Genomic DNA, 18,565 nt, shown 5'->3' on the forward strand with positions numbered 1-18,565 from the left:
CCTGGCTCATTGTTTTTACGTTTTTCTTCCCCAGTTTTGACAGTTTACTTTTGCAGGTCCCCACTTGGTGGTTTGTTAGCCATCACCTGATCCTCGGTCTGACTTCTGTCTTCGTCTGTTTCTCTCCTTCCTCCCTGCGTACCCACTCTGCCTTCCCCTTCACTCTTCCTAGTTGCTAGGCAGCCATAATAGTACTCCTAGACATGTGTCTTTGGCATTAATGTTGGCTGCACTTAATTTATGCCTCTTTTTTTCCTCCAAATGACAACAGCCATGCTTTAAAACTAGGTGTTTTCCTTTCTGATTAACTGGTTACATTTATGTGGAAATCTGAAGACTTTGTGATATCTGTCAGAAACTCCACAACACAATTTAATGATCTGAGTTTACTGTCCTCTTGCTTTTAAGCTCCCACCTGTAAATAAAATGTCCATTTACACTTAGAAGAAAACACTTCTGATTTCATGCAGTTCAGATTCACACAGCACTCCAGCACGTTGCAGTTAATGGCCATTGTATGAAATTTCAAGATCATGTAATGTTTCCAAAGCAGCTGGCTCTCTGAGCCGAGTTTATTATGGCCATACACAATTTACCAGGAGCCATAATGACAAAGACCTTTCTCGAAGACACACAAATATCTTCATCTACTATCCAGTTGTAGAAATGTGTTGTTTCATCACATGGTCACCTTCATATTTAAAAAATTACATTAGAGCACTGAGATTTTATTTAGAAATCCACTCTTCCCTGATGGATTTTCTGACTCACATTCTTAGATTTCTTGAAAGAGTTCTGCTTTTGGTGGAGAATCATAAGCAAAGGATTTTATAGCCATGCATTTATTTCTTCAGTAATAGCTGGCATTTAATCTGGAGACTTTTTCCTGTTTAAGTGAACTCTGACATGGCTCAGTATATCCTCAGGAGACTAGAGGGAGAATCCAGTTTAAAACAACTGTTTAGCCAAAGGGGAAAAAAGAAATACAGCCATAGCATGTTAGGAAATGTTATTTAGTGCAGGATTGGCAGCTCTTTTGAACAACTGATGAATCTTTTTGTGGGATTCAGTGGTTGAGTTTTTTGCTCCCTCTAAAGGTTTTCTTCTGTTCATTTTGCTTACTTTTCTTAATGTTTAGATTGTTAATTGGTCCTAGAACTTTCCTCTCATCCACTAGATAAATGTGGTCTAAAAATGTAATCAGAGTAAACTCTAATCTTCAGGGCAGCGGTGAACTGTCTCTCCCATAAAAATTATTTGATTGCTCCTTTTTATTCTCTCTCCTCTCTGGAGAAAAATTAATGTTTTTGTTTGCTCGTTTGGGACTTCCTCTAAATGCCAAAATCAGCAAAAGGAAAACCTTCCAGAGAAGGTTAGCAGAAGTTACGCACCAAAATGATGTATGAGAAGAATGCTGGCTGATCAGTGAACTAGGTCTGTCTCAACTCAGCCACCACCTTGCTGGGTGACCTTGGCCACTTAATTTCTCTGCTACTCACTCATAGCACCTGTAGGATAGAGGGGTTAAGCCAGGTGATCTCTAAGGCCCTTTCCAGTTTTCATGTGCTATGGCTCTATGCTCTCAAAGAATCCCAGTGACATTCTTAGGTTTCTCTCACTTTCCTCCAACCTGACAAGGTATATTCCATGCTGGAAAATGGTTGTAGAGATTCTAGTGTTAATATGGTTAGTACGTAGAGATCCTGAGCCAGCTCTTCAAGTTACCAGATTGTTACATGGTTTGGCCAGTCTCAGATTATCTAAATGTAGAGCAGTTTTGGGGTGTTTTTTTGGCGGGGAAGGGAGGTAGAGTGTGGTGGGTTGTTGAATAACACAAATCTTGACCTCTCGTAGTTTCATATTACTTGTGGTTCTGAACCCATTTTGGTTTCATTTTAGGCTTTGGGCGTTGCCTTGTATATAAAAATGCTAAATGTACTTTGAAACGATATACCAATCAGACTTTTGATAAAGTGATGGGGCCGATGTTGGATGCTGCTACAAGGAAACCCATCTGGCGACATGAAATTTTAGATGCAGATGGTATTTGTTCTCCAGGTAAAAGCCTTTAAAAATTTTTTTAATGTATACATTTTTAAATTATGAAAGTTATTCAACAGTATTTCTAAATGTTTGGTATACAGGGCAGAAAAAAATAGCAACCTGTAAAACCCTATCCTAACTCAACCAGTGTGGTCACTTTTGATGAATTTCCTTCCAGTCTGTTTTTCTGTGCATACGTTTTTACATAACAGCAATCTATTCTAGTTATACTTTTCTACTTACTATTTTGAATAAAGCCACTTTAAGGAAATATTTAGAATAAGGTCGTGTCCCTGCATCTACACCAGTATTTCGTCCTTTGTGCATTTAGCTTACAGACTGACTTCAGAATCCTCTTCCACTAAAAATTGTGACTCTGTTGTACTTACAAACCTGTGTTGTACTTGCAAACCTGCCCCAATGAGTCTTGTAGGCTAGTGTGGGAGACTAAAGTTGATCAAAGGATCTCACACAAACTTAGGTCAAATTACAACCAGGTTAAGGAATCATATAAGGAGCTATGAGGCCATTTTATGGCAAGAGTCTTTGACCTAGTCAGGAAGGTCGAGGTAGCCTTCCCCGGGGAGGTGACCGGCAGCTGCAGGATAAGTGGAGTTAACCAGTGAAGCGGAAGCCGGGGGGTGTCTAGGCGGGGGACGGGCTTGTGCAGGTATCCTGCAGCTCGCTCACTAAAGGACCCAGAGGAAGGCCAGTGTGCCTATGGGGATGGGGGGAGGGGCAGGGCGCAGTGTGGAGAAGAAAGTAGAAGGGAGCCAAGATAGAGGGGACCAATTGAGAGCTCTTGAGGCCACCAGGCGACAGGAGCTGCGGGGAGGTGGCGAGAAGGGGGGCTGGGTTGGAAAGGTGGGTGGGAGAGGAAGTCCACACAGCCCTGTCCTCGGATGCTGCGCAGGGGGTGAGTGCTGGGCGGTGATGCTGCATCCGCTGTGGTGCACCGAGCCACGTGGTACATGGCTTCCCCTCCCTCTTGCTGCCTTTGTACTCTTAAACCTGGTGCTGTGGCAGGGAAAATAAGTGCAGTGACAGTAGTGTAGTAGTTGGTCTTTGAGCTTACCATGAACAAGTACCAAGCAAAGGTGAGAATAACAGGAAAATCAAAGAAATATTTGTATTTTCTCATTGTCCAGGTTAGGTTGGTCGTGACTTATTACTGGTTGAAATAACTAGTAAGTGGCCCAAACCTGTTCTAACACTCGAGGAGATATTTTAAATTGCTACCTACTGACATGAATTTTCTCGCATTAATATGGTCCCCTAAATGAGTTTCTTAATTTTATACACAGTGTGATCTTAATCTATGGGTTTTTCAAATGGGCTTGCAAAATTACAGACAAGCTCTGTTGAGCTCTAGTTCTCACTGTGTGGACTCTTTTCTCCCATGTCTGGATTTCATGCACTAAGTCTAATCACATGGTTTTATGCACCAATAATCTTTGCGTTCCATGCAGATGATAGTGATTTGTCTAACACCCTTCTCTCTTTCTTAGGTGAGAAAGTAGAAAACAAGCAAGTGCTTGTAAATAAGTCCATGCCCACAGTGACTCAGATTCCCTTGGAAGGAAGTAATGTGCCCCAGCAGCCGCAGTACAAAGATGTGCCCATCACGTATGTATTGGAAATACATTGAAAGGTTTTTAAAAAGAAGGAGTAGGGGAAATTGGAAGTTAGCTCCTTTTGGCTGGTGACTCCCAGATAGACATCTGCCCAGTTTCAGCTCCATACCAGCACCTGGACAGCAGGGGCCCCAAACGCAGATCCAAGCCATCTTTCTCCCCTCGCCTACCCCAGCCTCAGACATGCTTCTTCTGGGTCCCTCCCTTGGTGAGGGGCACTGCCATCCTGACTCCTTTCCATTATGAACCTTAATTCGGTAAATCTGTAAGTTCTGTCTCCTTAGCAGTTCTCTCATCCACCGATGACAGCTGTAGCTGTCTGAGTTTGGCCCTCCTCTCCTGCCGGACTCGTAGTCATTGGTGACCACTTATCCGCCTCCAGTCTTGTACCTCCCCACATCCCTCAGGCTCTCTCTGTTAGTGCCAGAGTAACTTTTTCCCCTGAATTACTCATCTGTTCATGTTACTCTATTGAGCAACTAGAATAAAACTTGAGTAGATTGAGTAAAACTCTCAGTGACAGTGTTGCCTGTAGGATAAAGGCCAAATGAAATAGTAATACATACACGACTGTCCATGACTCTTGGCATATGTCTCTAGCCTTACCCTTTTGCACACTGGCCCCCATATTTCTAGTAAATTGTCTCTTATTCTCCAAATGTTCCATCTGACTTCAGTGCATTTACTCATGCTGCTCCCTCTGCCTGGAATTTCATTCCCCCTGGTCAGGACTCAGCTCTAGGGTCCCCTCCTCTGGGAAGCAGTCCTTGATAGCCTGCCCCCACTGCTACCACTGTCATCCCCAGCCCCTGGTAGGACCGACTGTCATCTCCCTCGGGCCTTTCCTCTTCCCCATACCACTGATAACCTTCTTGCACTTACCTTTCTCTCTTCCTTTATTGGTTGTGTGTTTCTTTGGGGCAGGAACCATGTCTACTTAATCTTTGTATGTCCAGAGCCTACAAGGATCTGACACAGAGTAGACTCTGAATAATGGTATGAAAAACATAAGAGGTGAAGTGTGTGAAAAAAATTCACGATGGGAGAGCTGGGTAGATAAAAGTAATATTTAAAAAGTGGTTAATAATTTGGAGTTGAGTAACAGGTTCCAGCTCAAAATCCCAGGTCTGCTTTGTATGAGGCATGTGTCCTGGACAAGTGCTTAACCTCTCTTAGCATCAGTTTTCCTATAAGTTTTCCTTATTCCTTATTTCCTGTAAAGGAATAACAATGTGTGAATAGTATGTGTGGTGAAGATTAAACTGCATTATGCTTGCCTCATAATAAATGTTAGCCATTTTAAACTAGGACTGTACAAGGGAAATTGTCACATTTGAATTTGTTATTGAAAAATGAAAGTCATTTTTTCAGAGCCCAAAATGGGAATGTCAAAATATTCTGTGATAGGTATTACATGAAATATGGCCAGGGTGATAGGTTCACAAAGGGCAGTTTGAAAACTCTGCTTTAGTGACTTCCTCTTAATATTAGCTACAAAGGGGCAACGGATTCATATATTGAAAAAGTGATGATATCTTCGAATGCCGAAGATGCTTTTCTGATCAAAATGCTGCTGAGACAGACAAGGCGTCCAGAAATTGGAGACAAATTCAGCAGTCGTCATGGGCAGAAAGGTAAGTTGTTTCATTTCTCAACTTTTTTATAAAACTATAGTAGTGTATTTATTAACCACTTTATATAAGAACTTTATAACTCTGCTCATTAGAAAAATTTAGTATGTTTGAAAAGTTATTACTGTGTTATCAGAAGTATTCTTGTTTTATTTCTCAGATTAACCTGTTTATATTTTAATGGAATTTTAAAATATACCATAGTTTTGCTTCACTGTGCTATTTATTTCATTCTACAACTGCTTGAGCCAAAATTGTAATTATAAATACATTCTAGATGATGTACCTACTAAAGTACAAGTGGCTGTTCAGAAATAAATAGTAATACCTATTTTTTATGAAAGTTATATATTTAAAATACTGTATGTTCTGTTGGGGCATAGTATCATAGGATGTCAGCACCACAAGATACCTTCATCTGCCCCTTGATTTAACCGATGAGGAAGTTCACACTCCGCTTGGTAAGCAGCCAGTCAAGGCTGCCCAGCTAGTCACTGAGCTGGTGTTAGGACCCTGATCTTCCGCCTCCAGTGCAATGCTGTGCCCCCCGCATAGTGATCCTTCTCCTAGACGCTGCTTCTCCATCTCATCCCACTGGCGAGCCTCACTCTTTCCATTGATGGTTAATGCTGGGTTTTCATTCATTTTTTGTTTTGTTTTGTTTTTTATCTTCAAGAAATGTGTGCACTGTGTCACTATTGATTAACTCATTATCAGTAAGGTCTCTTTTAGTCAGTATATACCTAGTATTTAAGTTTGTCCTGGGGTTTAAATTTTTTATCTGTCTGCCACTTACTAGTTTTAAGAACAGCAACAGCAGCTAACACTTTCGTAGCACTAACTGTGTGTGTGGCAGTGTCTTCAGCACATTTTATTTCCTAACTCATTTGTTTTTTACACAATCCCAGGAGGTAGGTGCTGTTATGATCTGCATTTTATAGATGAGGAAGCAGAGGCACAGAAAGGTTAGCCGCTTGCCCAAGGTCCCCAGCTGGTGGCAGAACTCGTTTCTAAACCCTAGCAGCCTGGCTTCAGAGTCCATGCTCTTTTTTTTTTTTTTTTTTTTTTTGCGGTACGCGGGCCTCTCACTGCTGTGGCCTCTCCCGTTGCGGAGCACAGGCTCTGGACGCGCAGGCTCAGCAGCCATGGCTCACGGGCCCAGCCGCTCCGCGGCATGTGGGATCTTCCCGGACCGGGGCACAAACCCGTGTCCCCTGCACTGGCAGGCAGACTCTCAACCACTGCGCCACCAGGGAAGCCCCCATGCTCTTAACTAACTACTATGCTATCCTGACTGTTAGGCAGTTAGGATTGTGCCCGACACATAGTAAGTGCTCAAGAAGTGAGAGCAGTGATCATTAATATTGGCTGTTATTCATTCACTCTTTAACTTTGAACCTCACCTTTGCTTATAAATTGCTGGTATGGTATCTTCCTGTTATTAATTGATTGGTTTGAGGATAATTATACATTGTATTCTTGATGATTTTGACTGTTTATTTGCCAAGCAGGTGTATCAGATATTACAATTTGTTTGGTCAAATGAATCTAGCCTTAGTTGTCATTCCATCAATGAAACTGTTTCAGACTAAGATACTGTTTCATCAGAAGCATTTGTTAGTTCAGTTAACAGACACAAGATTATTTCAGCCTATCAGTATTTTATAAGAAAGAATTGGTTCCATCTATAAATGTGAATTTGACACCTCTACTTCATACAGTTTCCTAAGATGCTAATTCTTAACTTTTGACTGTTTTTAAACATACCTTGATGTTCTTATATTTTCCACTGCTTACTAGTGAAAGTCAAATTCTCTATATTGAGACTGTTTCTCCTCCTCTCTTGGTCTTGACAATTTCTGAGATACACTCCTGAGTCTTTCTGGGGTAGCCATGGCCTTGTTAACAGCCTCTATTTTACTTGACTTACTAGACAAGAGCAAAGCTTGATAGTTCCCTTGTAAAATGTTGGCACTGGAAGCTTTACAAGAATGCACACCATAAGAGGACATCTCCACTCTGAATCAGTTTGCAAACTTGAAGCCCAGATCTTTGTGCGTTACTCCATCAGAGTATTGTGTAAAGAGTTGAAGGCTGGAGTACATTTCAGTGATTATCCACTGTGTTCTCACTCCACTAAACTTCTTGAGGACAGGGACCGTGTCTTTATATTCTCATAAGAGCCTTTCACATAGTAGATACTTAGTAGGTAGTTGCTAACGGTTGAATATATGAATGAATTGAAGGTAGGGGGAAAATGAAAAGGAACAGATTCCCCACTCTTGTTGGATTGATTTTACCCAGGTTTTAATCTGTATATTATATATGAGTGTATATATGTTACAGTATAATCAACGTGCTACTTTTGAAAATGAAAACCACACTTGATTAGTAAGTTCCTGTGAATGCAGACCGCTAGGTAAAATGTCAACAGGTCTTTGTGCTGTGGCATTTTTGCAAACAATTAATATGATATGGATAATGTTCATTGATAGAAGTGGTCTCCAACTTGCAGTGATCTGAAACGTAGCAGATTTTAAAGGTCTGTTCACTCTTAGGGGCCTTCGACTAGTACATCACTATATGAAACTGAAAAAAGTCCTCCTGGGTCTGGATGACCTTTCACTTGTAGTGAGGAGTTTATCTTGCTAGTTTGCCTTTTCCAGATGGCTTTTAATCCAAGGGTAAAACCTTCTGATTAGCCTAGATTCCCTTGATATTCCCTTCTCTTACAGCTTCATTAGATTTATTGAAAAGATTGGGGGAAAAAAAAGCAAACAAACAAAAAAATAGGTAATGTAAGCTTTAACAGAGTAATGGGAGGAATGACATAGGACGCTTAACTGAACATAATTTTTATTTCCTTTAAGTATAATTTTTTTTATTAAATAATAAATGCACATGGCTTAAAAAAGTCAAATAGTACAAAAAAGGGTGGCTTGTACTAAAAAACATAAGTCCTTGCCTTTCTTCCAATTCTGCTTCCTAGGAGCAATTTCGTCTCATCTTCATCTTTGTATTTCTAAATAATATTCTTAAGCAGCCCTATAAGAAATCACTTTCACTTAATTCCTCTGTATCAGGCCAGCCCCTCACCCCACCCTCTGCTGTAATTGCTACCTGTGGATCATGGGTCATTGTGGTGCAGTTTCTCGGGTAAGTTTTGGGGTAGAAGGGTAGTTTCTTGGCTGTATAGGGTGGAGAATAGAAACTCGGGTTCTGATGATTTCTTAAACACACATATATTTCTACAGATGTTTATTAAGTATCTCCTAAGTGTCTGGTACTATCCTAGGCCCTGGTGATAAGTAGTGAACAAAACAGACAAAATCCCAGCCCTTGTGGGGCCTACATTCTTGTGGGCAAGAGAGAGAATGTTAAATGCTGAGAAGAAAAGGAAAAAAAAGATAGGGGAGCAGAATTGGAAGCATGTGGGGCAGGAGTGGGTAGTCCTGAAGTTTTAAGTAAAGTGGTCGAGGAGCAGCACCTCTTTGAAAAGATGACTTTGAGGAAAGCCCTGAGAGCAGTAAGGGAGCAGACCCTCTCAGGTGGAAGCGCAGTGGAGGGAAAAGGAAGGTCTGAGGCTGCAGCCAGCCTGGAGTGCTCGAGGCCCGGCCGCGAGGCCAGTGTGGCCGGAGCAGAGGGAGTCCGAGGTGAGGCCTCGATGGTCACTCTGTGAACTTCGGCTTTTACTCTGAGGGAGAGGGACGCCCCTGGAGGGGCCTGAGCAGATGAGAAATATTATAGGGCGAGTGAACGAGCAGTGATACCAGTTAAAAGGCTGTTTTAAGAGCCCAGGTGGTGAGTGGGAAAAGTCTGGTGGTGGGGGAAGTGGTGAGAAGGGATCGGTCCAGACACATTTTTAACGCAGAGCCCACTGGAATTGCTGCTGGATGGGGGGCCTTTGAGTCGGTCCTGCTGCTCTCAGCCCCATACCTCATCCCCCTTTTGCCAGCACTTTGTGGCTATTTCCTGAGCTTTCCCTGGAGTGGCAGTGAGGGCTGAGTCAGCTCACTTCCTCGTGCCTCTGCTGCAGGTACTTAGGTGTATTTTTCTCCTTCTTTCAAGTCACTTACTGTTCTTTCCTCTATTCATCAGCTTTCAAAATTCTCTCTTGTCCATTCTTTTTCCTTATAGGTTTATACCTTAATTCTGTCAACTCTCCTGTTGGTGAGGTTTGGAGAAGGAGTAGAGATAAACATGTGTTTCATCTGCCCTGTTTACTGGAAATCCATATGTCCATTATTCGAGAATTTTCAACACAAGAATGCTTAGTGTGCCTGTTTTTTTTTCTCTGCAATTTATAGAACTGAAGTTAAAATTATTTTCATAAAAGGTGAGGAGGGTTTTTAGAGCACCAACCTTTTGTCTGCTGACCAGAGCCTTGCCTCCAAGGTACCTTGTTTTGGTTTTTTTTTTTTTGGTTGTTCTAATCATTTCTAAGATTTAAAACTAAGTTAAAAATGTTTAAAGTTCACACACTCAGAATTATGACATAAATGCTAACAATTATCAGAAGAGTGTTAACCACATTTTGTCAACTCTTAATTATCTGAGAATAGCTTATCTTTTCCCTGGATTATTATAGTAACTAAGGTCTACCATTTTGATCCTTTCCTTGAATGTCACCCATCTGAAGTCAGAGGCATGACAGTAGCAGAAGCCTATTTTTTCAAGTTCTTTTCATTTATATATAAATTGTAAAGATTCAAAAATAGCTTTAAAATATTTGGATATGTTGTTAAATATCAGAATACCTTGTTTGCTAACTTTAAGTATATTTTACATTTATCGAGGATAGGAAACGTGCCCTACTAATTTATTTAACCACCCCCAAGCCCCCATCACAGCACTTTGCATACTATATGGTATTCACTCAATGTGTCTGTGGAATAATTAAATATCTTAAATGTACAGCTATAACAAGACAAAATCTTCCCTCCCCAAATTACTATAACTTATTCTTCCTAGTAAATATCAGAAATGGAATGTCTCATCTTTATCCAGACTGGTACCAGGGCTTTCATCACCCTAGACTTATAGCTCCCCAGTCCTAACTGGCCAACTGGCCACACAAGCCCACTGAAGCTTTTCCAACCAAAATAGCTAAATGCACATGCCACCCATATGTGCGCCCTGGGCTTCAGTGAGAATCTGCCTTGACAGCCCAAAGAAATCCACTTGGTCATATTTAAGTCACTGCCATGGGCTCAAAACCGTGTTGGGCTCTCTAGGAGGTAGAAAGGAAACTCAACCCTTGGCTAATGCCCCTAAGGAGTTGGCAAAAAGATGAATACAAAGGATTACATATAGTTAAATATTAAACTGTATGGTGAAGACCATTCATGAGAGAGAAGTTGAGAGCTTATTGTAGATTGGGACAAAATCTCAGAGTTTAAAAAGACCTTTTAGAAGTCTAGTCCAAATCCATATTCCCCAGTATAAGAATTTCTTTTAGATTATTTTTGGCAGATGGTTTTCCACTTTGCACATGAGCTGTGGAGGGGGGGCCCTTGCTGCTTTCTGAGGCAGCCGTTCTGTGGTGGCACCGTTCAGATGGTTATATTGAGCCTGAGTGCGCTTTCCTGTAATGTATACCCATTAGCCCTGCCCTGCCTTGTGGGCTTTCTGAACAGTCACATTTCCCCTTTTCTTCATGGCCACCTCTGTTCAGCATTCAAAGAAAGCCTTCAGGTTGAGAAAAAGTATAGCAAAGAGGTAGAGGTCCTGAGCACTAAGTGAGCAATTTTATCCCTTTGAAATGGAGACGGTTTCCTAGGAGTTGTTACTGGGATTAAACAAAATGATGTGTGTAAAGCAGGGAGCACAGCGCCTGGAGCACCGCCAGCAGTCAGTAAAGGTAACTGCTGGTAGGTCTGTCCCCTGTCTTCTCTTGCAGGCTGGGCAGGAAAGGAATGCAGGCTAGGTGGGGTTTGGACTTGGAAGGCTGTGATGAAGATTTTTTTTCCTGTGAAAGAAAAAATGGGGAGCAACAGTAAAGAGCAAATCAGTGCAACGTGTTGACCGACAGGAATAAAGAGAGCCAAGGAGAGGAAGGAGGCCACAGTGACTGGTTTTAAGCCTGGAAATGAGGGCACTGATCACAAAGCAACTCTGTGTCTTGTTGAACTTGAGATGATGCAGGATCATCTCAAGTGCTTATATTATTAATTAATTGATCCATTTCTGGAGCTTTCACTATGTACCAGGCACTGTTCTAGATACTGGGAATACAGTGGTAAATATTGACAGGGTCTCTGCTTTCCTGGGGTTTGTGTTTTCTTAGGGAAGGAAACAGATGGAAAAGAAGTAAATAAAAACACAAACACAATAATTTAAGATAGTGATAAGTGCTGCAGATGAAGGCTGATGTGAAAGAGTGACTGGTTTGCACGGAGAGGGGGTGTGCTGTGGATTGATGGTCAGGGGTGGCCTCTTGCACAAAGCGACATTTGAGCTGAGACCTGGAGGACGAAAAGGAGCCAGAGAAGCAAGGGTCTGGGAGAGCGAAGTTCAACAGCCCCGAGGTATCAGTGAGCTTGGCACAGTCAGGGAATAGACATAAGGCCAGTCTGGCCAGGCATGTGCATGAGGAGGAACATCGTTTGAGATAATGAGAGAAAAAGGATGGGGCACATACTACAGGGTCTTGTGGCCAAAGGAAAGGAGTTTGGACTTCATACTAAATATGTTGGGAACCAATAGGCCTGTTGGGTGGTGACTGTAAGCAAAGGAGTGACAAGATCTAATTACTATTTTAAGAAATCACCCTGGATTCCATATGGAGATCAGCCTGGAGGGGAACAGAGAGGGAAGCAGGGAGACTGTGGCAGTGGTCCAGGGAGGAGAGGACGGTGGCTTGGACAGGGGCAGTAGCAGTGGATAATTGGAGAGAAGTGATGGATTCTGGATATGTTCTGGAATTAGAGCCAACAGGACTTGCTGATGGCAGAGATGTTGGAGAAGGAAAAGACAGGAACTGAGGGTGAGTTCTCTGGCCTGAGCAACTGGAAGGGCTATTTACCAAGAAGGGGAGGACTGGGGAAGGAATGGTTTTTTTGGAGTTAGGCAAGGGCAGGGGTTGAGATTTTGGCCCTCAGGTTCAAGATGCCCATTAGACTCCAAGTGAAGAGGTTGAGTAGGCATTTGGATATAGAGTCGGGAGCTCCAGGGAGAGGTTAGGACTAGAGATAAAATTTGGGAGTCACCTACATTTATAGTATTTACCTTTTGTGTATTAATAGTTTATAAGCATTTTCATCTATATTCCATCCTTTAACCTTTATAATTCTAGTTGGTATTGTTATTTCTACTATACAGAATAGGAGATTGAGAGTGAGAGTTGTGAGTAGCTTGCTTGCCTACTACAGCCTAGTGTTGGCAGAGTCAGGATTCAAATCCAGATTTTTGATTCCAAGTGCATTGCTCATTCTGTTAATTCCAGTTGAGGTGTTTCTTTTCTCTTTTGATATCCCATTACCACTCTGCCCCCAGGGTTGCCATATTTCCTGAGATTTCCCCTTGGAAAAGACACAACCTTTCCTTGGGACAGAATTCTAATATTTCTTAATATTATATTTAGTATTAGTAATTTAAATATTAATTCTAATATTTCCTTAATGAGACACAAAATTCCCTTTCTTCCTGGATAAGCAGCTTCACATAGCACTCCTCTGCCACCACTCCAGGGGAAGCACTATTCTCACATACCTTGTTTTAGAAATGTCTGCCAAATCCCCATATTAAGATATACTCCTACACAGAGCTGTGTTTTCAGGTATTCCTGTCTTTCTAAAATCACCTCATTGTAAAACACTGTCCCCACTCCCTTCTTTAATTGGTCCTCTGGTCAGGCTTGGTAGCTTTGGTTAAAATCCCAAATCTATCAAGAATTTGAGCATATATAAGAGGAAGTAAATTTTTGAGTTCTCCACTTCTCCCATTCTCCTGATTCATCTGGCTAGATGTGATAGTTAGAGCCAGAAGAGGAGGGGTACTTGAGGGGAGTGGCTTGGACAGTGCTGGCGGGGAGCTGATTTGGAATATTCACATGCAGCAGGCACAGCTGGCGGCATCTATATGGAGCCGTGCAGCCCAGCCCTAAGTGTGGGACCCAAAGATGAGCTGGATGAGGCCTGAAAGAGTTGGATGCCAGCAAGTAAAAATGTGAATGAAATGGAGAATAGTCCACAATGTCGGTTATGCTATTGAGGTTGTCATGAAATGAGCTGATGAAAATTTCATGTGTCTCACCGTGACTCCTACGGTGATTTCTTTCTGTTTTGGTCTAGATATACACCAGTGTAAGTGCAGTAGTTAGTTGAACTTAGTTTTTACTCTTGAAATATAGAATTGTTTGGAAATTACACACACACACACATATATATATATATATATATATATATATATATATATATATATATATAGGTAACATCTCTTGCAAGCTGACACACGTGTGTTCTCTATGAGAAAATATAAAGATTGTTCTGATGTAGGTCATCTTTATGCCTGTCTCTTTTTGCCCCTTCCATTTAGAGCATTGAATTTGTTATTCTCAGTGTTTAGAAAGCGATGTGGCCCTGCAGATGGCCTGATTTTTGTCTTTTGTTAAAAGTTTACTTTGACAAAGCTGTTATTAGGAATTCTTCTTGTATATGCATACTACGTAGATGGCATTTCTGTACCTAATGCCTCTTAAAATATCCTCTCTAACAATTAAAGGAGACTTGAAAATTTAGTTTCACGGAACATGAGTGTCTCTCCTGCTCAAGCCTGTTCACTTCAAAGGTGGTAGGATAATTAGTAGCTAAATGAAATAAATGTGAAGAGGAAGCTAAACAGCGGTAGCTATGTGTTCTATGTTATAAAAGCTCAGCAAGAAGATTGAAGAGGCCGCAATAAGTGGGTGACCTGGGGCAAGAGAGTCAGTACTAAGTAGTTGGGAATCAGCATCAGTGCTGTGTAATAAGCAAAGCTTGAATGTAATCGATCAGACAGAGAAGCCCCACTGGAGAAGTGAAAGTGTTTGATCAGTAGCTGTTAAAAATGTGACAGGCCCAGTAAACAGCATCACTTTCTGTGACCTGGGTAATGGAGGAGGACCAAGCAGAGAGAGCCAAGCGTGGAGGAAGGAGAAAGTATTCCATAAGGAAGAGGGTGTCACAATTAACGTGAAGACTCCTCCAGCCTGAAAAGCAGGTAATATCCATTCACAGCACACTTTTTAGATAAGGGAATTCCAACATAGTTTTCCAATGAGAAATACAAAGAATTTTAATGAAGTACATTCGTCCTTTGGGTCTTTGTGAGGTCCGTTGCGCATCTCATCAGTAAATGCGCAGTGAATCAGCTCCCCCTCAAAGGAGCTGGCCTTTGGTCAAGAATCTTGAGAACAGTTCATCCTTTAGTAGTATGCAAAATATTGGAAAAGGTGAGATGATTTAGTAATAACCTGTACACCAAAGTTATGAAATTGTTGTGTGTTTGTTTACCAAGGAAGGAAAGTTTAGTTTTGTTTTAAATTCGGGTGGCGGCGGGAAAATATTAGAACCCCAAAGTCTTGATCTCCTTTCCCAAGTGTTCTAGACTTCCAGGTACTTCAGAGTGAAGCCATGACTTACATAATAGATGCATAATGATGCTCCACAGGGGAAAAGAGAGCAGAGATGGGTCTGGAATGTTCTTCATGTTTTCTCTTCACATTCTTCCTTGATCAGCGTTATAGATAGAGTTAAAGATAGGAAGACACATTCACATAGAATGCTGATTGGAGTCATGTTTGGAACTAGAATTCTCATTAAAATCAAAATAAGTTATGTAAGCCTCTTGAACTTTGGCATAAGTTCTATATGAAGGGAGCTCATCAAAGGCAAACACTTTTATCTAGAGCCTTGCTTTCTATGATGGTTAGAACATTTATTAGAAGGGTGAGCAGATTTCCTGCTCAGTTGGGTTTTTTGTTTGTTTGTTTTATTTTTTAATCCTTTAACAGAAATTATCTGTCAGCCTAAGGAATTCCCCAAGTCAAATTTCATTTCATTGCTCAGGAAACCAAATTATTATATTTCCAGATTTCCTCTTACTTTTGCTGCCATTCACAATGAGGGAGGAAAAAGTGGACTCCTTTGATGTAGGGGGAAAAAAGGCAAATATATCACTTCTCTGAAAGAACATTTCTCAGTCTCTCATGTGAAAAAGGATTAGCACCTCCAACAAAGGTCCTGTAGATCACAGAATCGGCAGCAATACCAAACAGTATTCCAAAGGAGAGGAAAAACTGTATTTGAGCAAGAGTGTTTGTCCTGGCAAACAGAAGCTTTTTAATAACTGCAAATCTGAGATAATGGTATACACTCCTCAGTATCGCCCCCTAAATCCTCAGACAGCTAGTTTAAGTGCAGTGAAGTCAAACTTTGTTTTAAAATAGAAATAGAGTCTTACTAAATGCAGTTTTTTCACAGTATCAGTTCATAAGGATTATGCATTTAAGGGTAACATTGTTTGGAAGGTTCGTCTTTGGCCCTCTCTTGTTCAACAAAAGTTTCATTATAAGGTCACTTGCCTCCATTTTGCATTAATAAAAGTTATTCAGCAACCTGTTAAATTAATTTATTAAGATATTAACTGAATGTTTATTAGAAGAAAAAAAAGTGTACCCTGACTTTCCAACACATTAAAGAATCTTTATACAGTAGGTATGAAGAGGCTGTGGGAAGTAAGAAAATATTAATTTGTGTGTGGCAGAAAAGCCAAGAGGAAAGTTTGTTTGTTAAACAGGGCTGGGCAAAAACTTTGCCTTTTCCAGACCTTCACTTGTTATTTCCATTCTCTATATTATGTTCTCTAAAATTGAGAGAATGAAAAGACTCTGATTTAAAGTAATAATAATAACACCTTGTACTCATGTAGCACTTGAGACTGTCTAAAATCCCCTCTGCTAGTCTGAAGCTTCAAAGTCTGGATGTCTTTGGCTCCCTACTTTGCTTGATCCTGCTTGAATGAAAGACTCCAAGTGGGTGGGGAGAAGGGGGCCGATGGAGCTAACAGTGTGAGCCCCAAGATAAGGTATATGATGCCAGACAATCCTTCAGAGTTTTGTTCCAAAAAGAAGTTCTGGCAGCTCTTACTTTAATGTTTGAAATCAAGATGATTTTGTCCACATAGACACCTCGAGAAGATTTTATTTAATTTAGTTTTTTAAGAACAAATTTTGGTCTTCGGTAGCTAGCCAGTAACCCTCTGACCTTTCAGTAAATATCCAAGTAAAGCTTTGAAATTAGGGTGTTTAGTGTTTTATGGCCCAGAATAAAAATCTCCAATTCTGTTTCCAAATAGTGTAGCCTCAACACATTTTATTAAGCTCTTGACACATTCAGCCATGTGTATTTTGTAAAGTTCCTATGGTTATTGTTTTACAATAGCTGCTTCCAGAAGCATTGTAAGGGTTTCAATTAATCAGCCCTTTGTGTGCTTCAGACTATGCAAATTTATCACATCAAACCATTCAACTGCTCATGGGAAAGCCGTGTAAAAACTGTATTGTCTTCTAGCGCCTCCTCTCATTTAGAGTGATGTTTTAATAAGAAAGCTAATCAAGTTTTCTTATGCATTATTTATCTGTTAACATGTAAGGAAGAGCCGAATTAAAATTATGTCAACCGGGATATGGCAAGTGATGTGATAGATCTGGAAGCGATTCAACAACAGAACAAAGCTAATATGATTCAACAGTTTTTGTCTCCTCCCCTCCCCCTTGGGATTATTTAAGGTGGTGGTGTGAGAATAAAAGAAGGTTAATTCAATAACTGGAAAGGGGGAAAGGAGGAAAGGAGTAACCACCTGTGTTAGCCTTCACGTTTCGATTTAGAGATTTACATTTCTGAATATGTAAAGGCTTATCGAGATGCGTTTGTTCAAAGTAGAAACATTTCTTATTTAACACGAACAGTCGAACTTGAAAGCATTCCTCCTGCTTCTTCGGCCCTGTTTACCACCATATCCATCAGCAGCAAGCTACTCTGCCCTGGAAATCCGCAGCGCAGGTCCTGTGAAGTTCTGAAGTTATTAGGGGACACCATCCTGATCGTGTGAAATGATCTGAAGAGCCCGGCGGAGTGAGCTGCTTTTCGGTCTCTTCAGCCACAGTTAGTGCAACTGCATCTGCCCCTTCCATTCATTCAGTTGGTCTCCTTTGCGTTGCTAGTTTGCTTCCTGCTGAGAGTAATTCGGTTTCTTATATAATAATAATTCCTGGTATTTAGATGCCGCCTTTCTCTGAGGACCTTAAAGTACCTCTCAGACATTAGCTCATCTGTTCTTCTAACACAATTGCCTCATGAGATAGGTGCTAATTATTCCCATTCCAAAGACCAAACAGCTAAGGCTCACCAGAAAGTGGTGCTTTATCCCGAAGGTAACAATATCAGTTGAACAGCACAGAGACAAATTAAGGTCACCCAATTCCAGGATGTCCCACCCTACACAGGTCTGAGTGTCCAAGGGGTGATGAGCCCGTTATAGATCACGTCCCCCCGGCCCCCATTTATGAACCTCATTAATACTGGGCATTAATACAGTGATCACTCCTTCACCAAACACCAACCCTCTTCTTGCACTAGGACTGATAGAGAAGCATCGGAACATCATTTCACCTTTGCTTAGTGACAGAGTGTTAAACTGTGCAGAAACGAAAAGTCTTGTCTAACGTACTCACAGAAAGTAAAAGTAGGCAGTTTAGAGTCTGATTAGTGTTATTTCAGCAGGACATACTGCCTGATTTGCTCTGCATCTCTTAGAGCATTAGAACGTGGTAAGCTGAACTATCCAGGTGTTTTCATGGTCAGTATTCAGTTAGGCTCCTCTGCGTGGGACACCTCTTGAGTGGACTCAAGTCCCTGAACCTCTTCGTATCCCCCGCCTCCGTCACAGCATTTGTCACACAGCTTATTAACTGAGGGCATCGAGGGAAATGATTCTCTTTTCTCACTCAGAAAAGGAAGAGTGAAAATATATATCAACCTGAGAGTGAGAAATTTAATCCCAAAGTGGTTACATAGAAGGTAGACTTGCTAAATAAAAATTTTTTAAATTAAAAAGTGAAGCAGAGTGTGATCCTAAGGGGAGACCTGGCTATCAACAAAAGAGAAAACCCTTTGCTAGTTGGTTCTCAACACGTTAAAGTCACACCAAAAACAGATCTCAGATTAAAGATGTTATTACAGTTGTCTTTTGCCAGTTGTTACTTGCTTTCCTGTCTTT

At 41.1% G+C, this 18,565-nt stretch overlaps 1 protein-coding gene across 1 annotated transcript in view; it reads left to right on the forward strand.

Annotated features, from left to right (window-relative positions):
• POLR3B (RNA polymerase III subunit B) overlaps nt 1–18,565 on the forward strand; it is a gene marked incomplete at its 5' end in the record, with an annotated part of 112,874 nt that overhangs the window by 75,640 nt on the left and 18,669 nt on the right. The window contains 3 exons of the mRNA XM_079715886.1: nt 1,900–2,058; nt 3,552–3,669; nt 5,169–5,311. Coding sequence (XP_079572012.1) covers nt 1,900–2,058; nt 3,552–3,669; nt 5,169–5,311 — 420 coding nt within the window. The remainder of the gene's footprint in view (nt 1–1,899; nt 2,059–3,551; nt 3,670–5,168; nt 5,312–18,565) is intronic.

The sequence above is a fragment of the Hyperoodon ampullatus genome (genome assembly GCF_949752795.1).
Source record: "Hyperoodon ampullatus genome assembly, chromosome: 11".
Lineage (NCBI taxonomy): Eukaryota > Metazoa > Chordata > Mammalia > Artiodactyla > Ziphiidae > Hyperoodon > Hyperoodon ampullatus.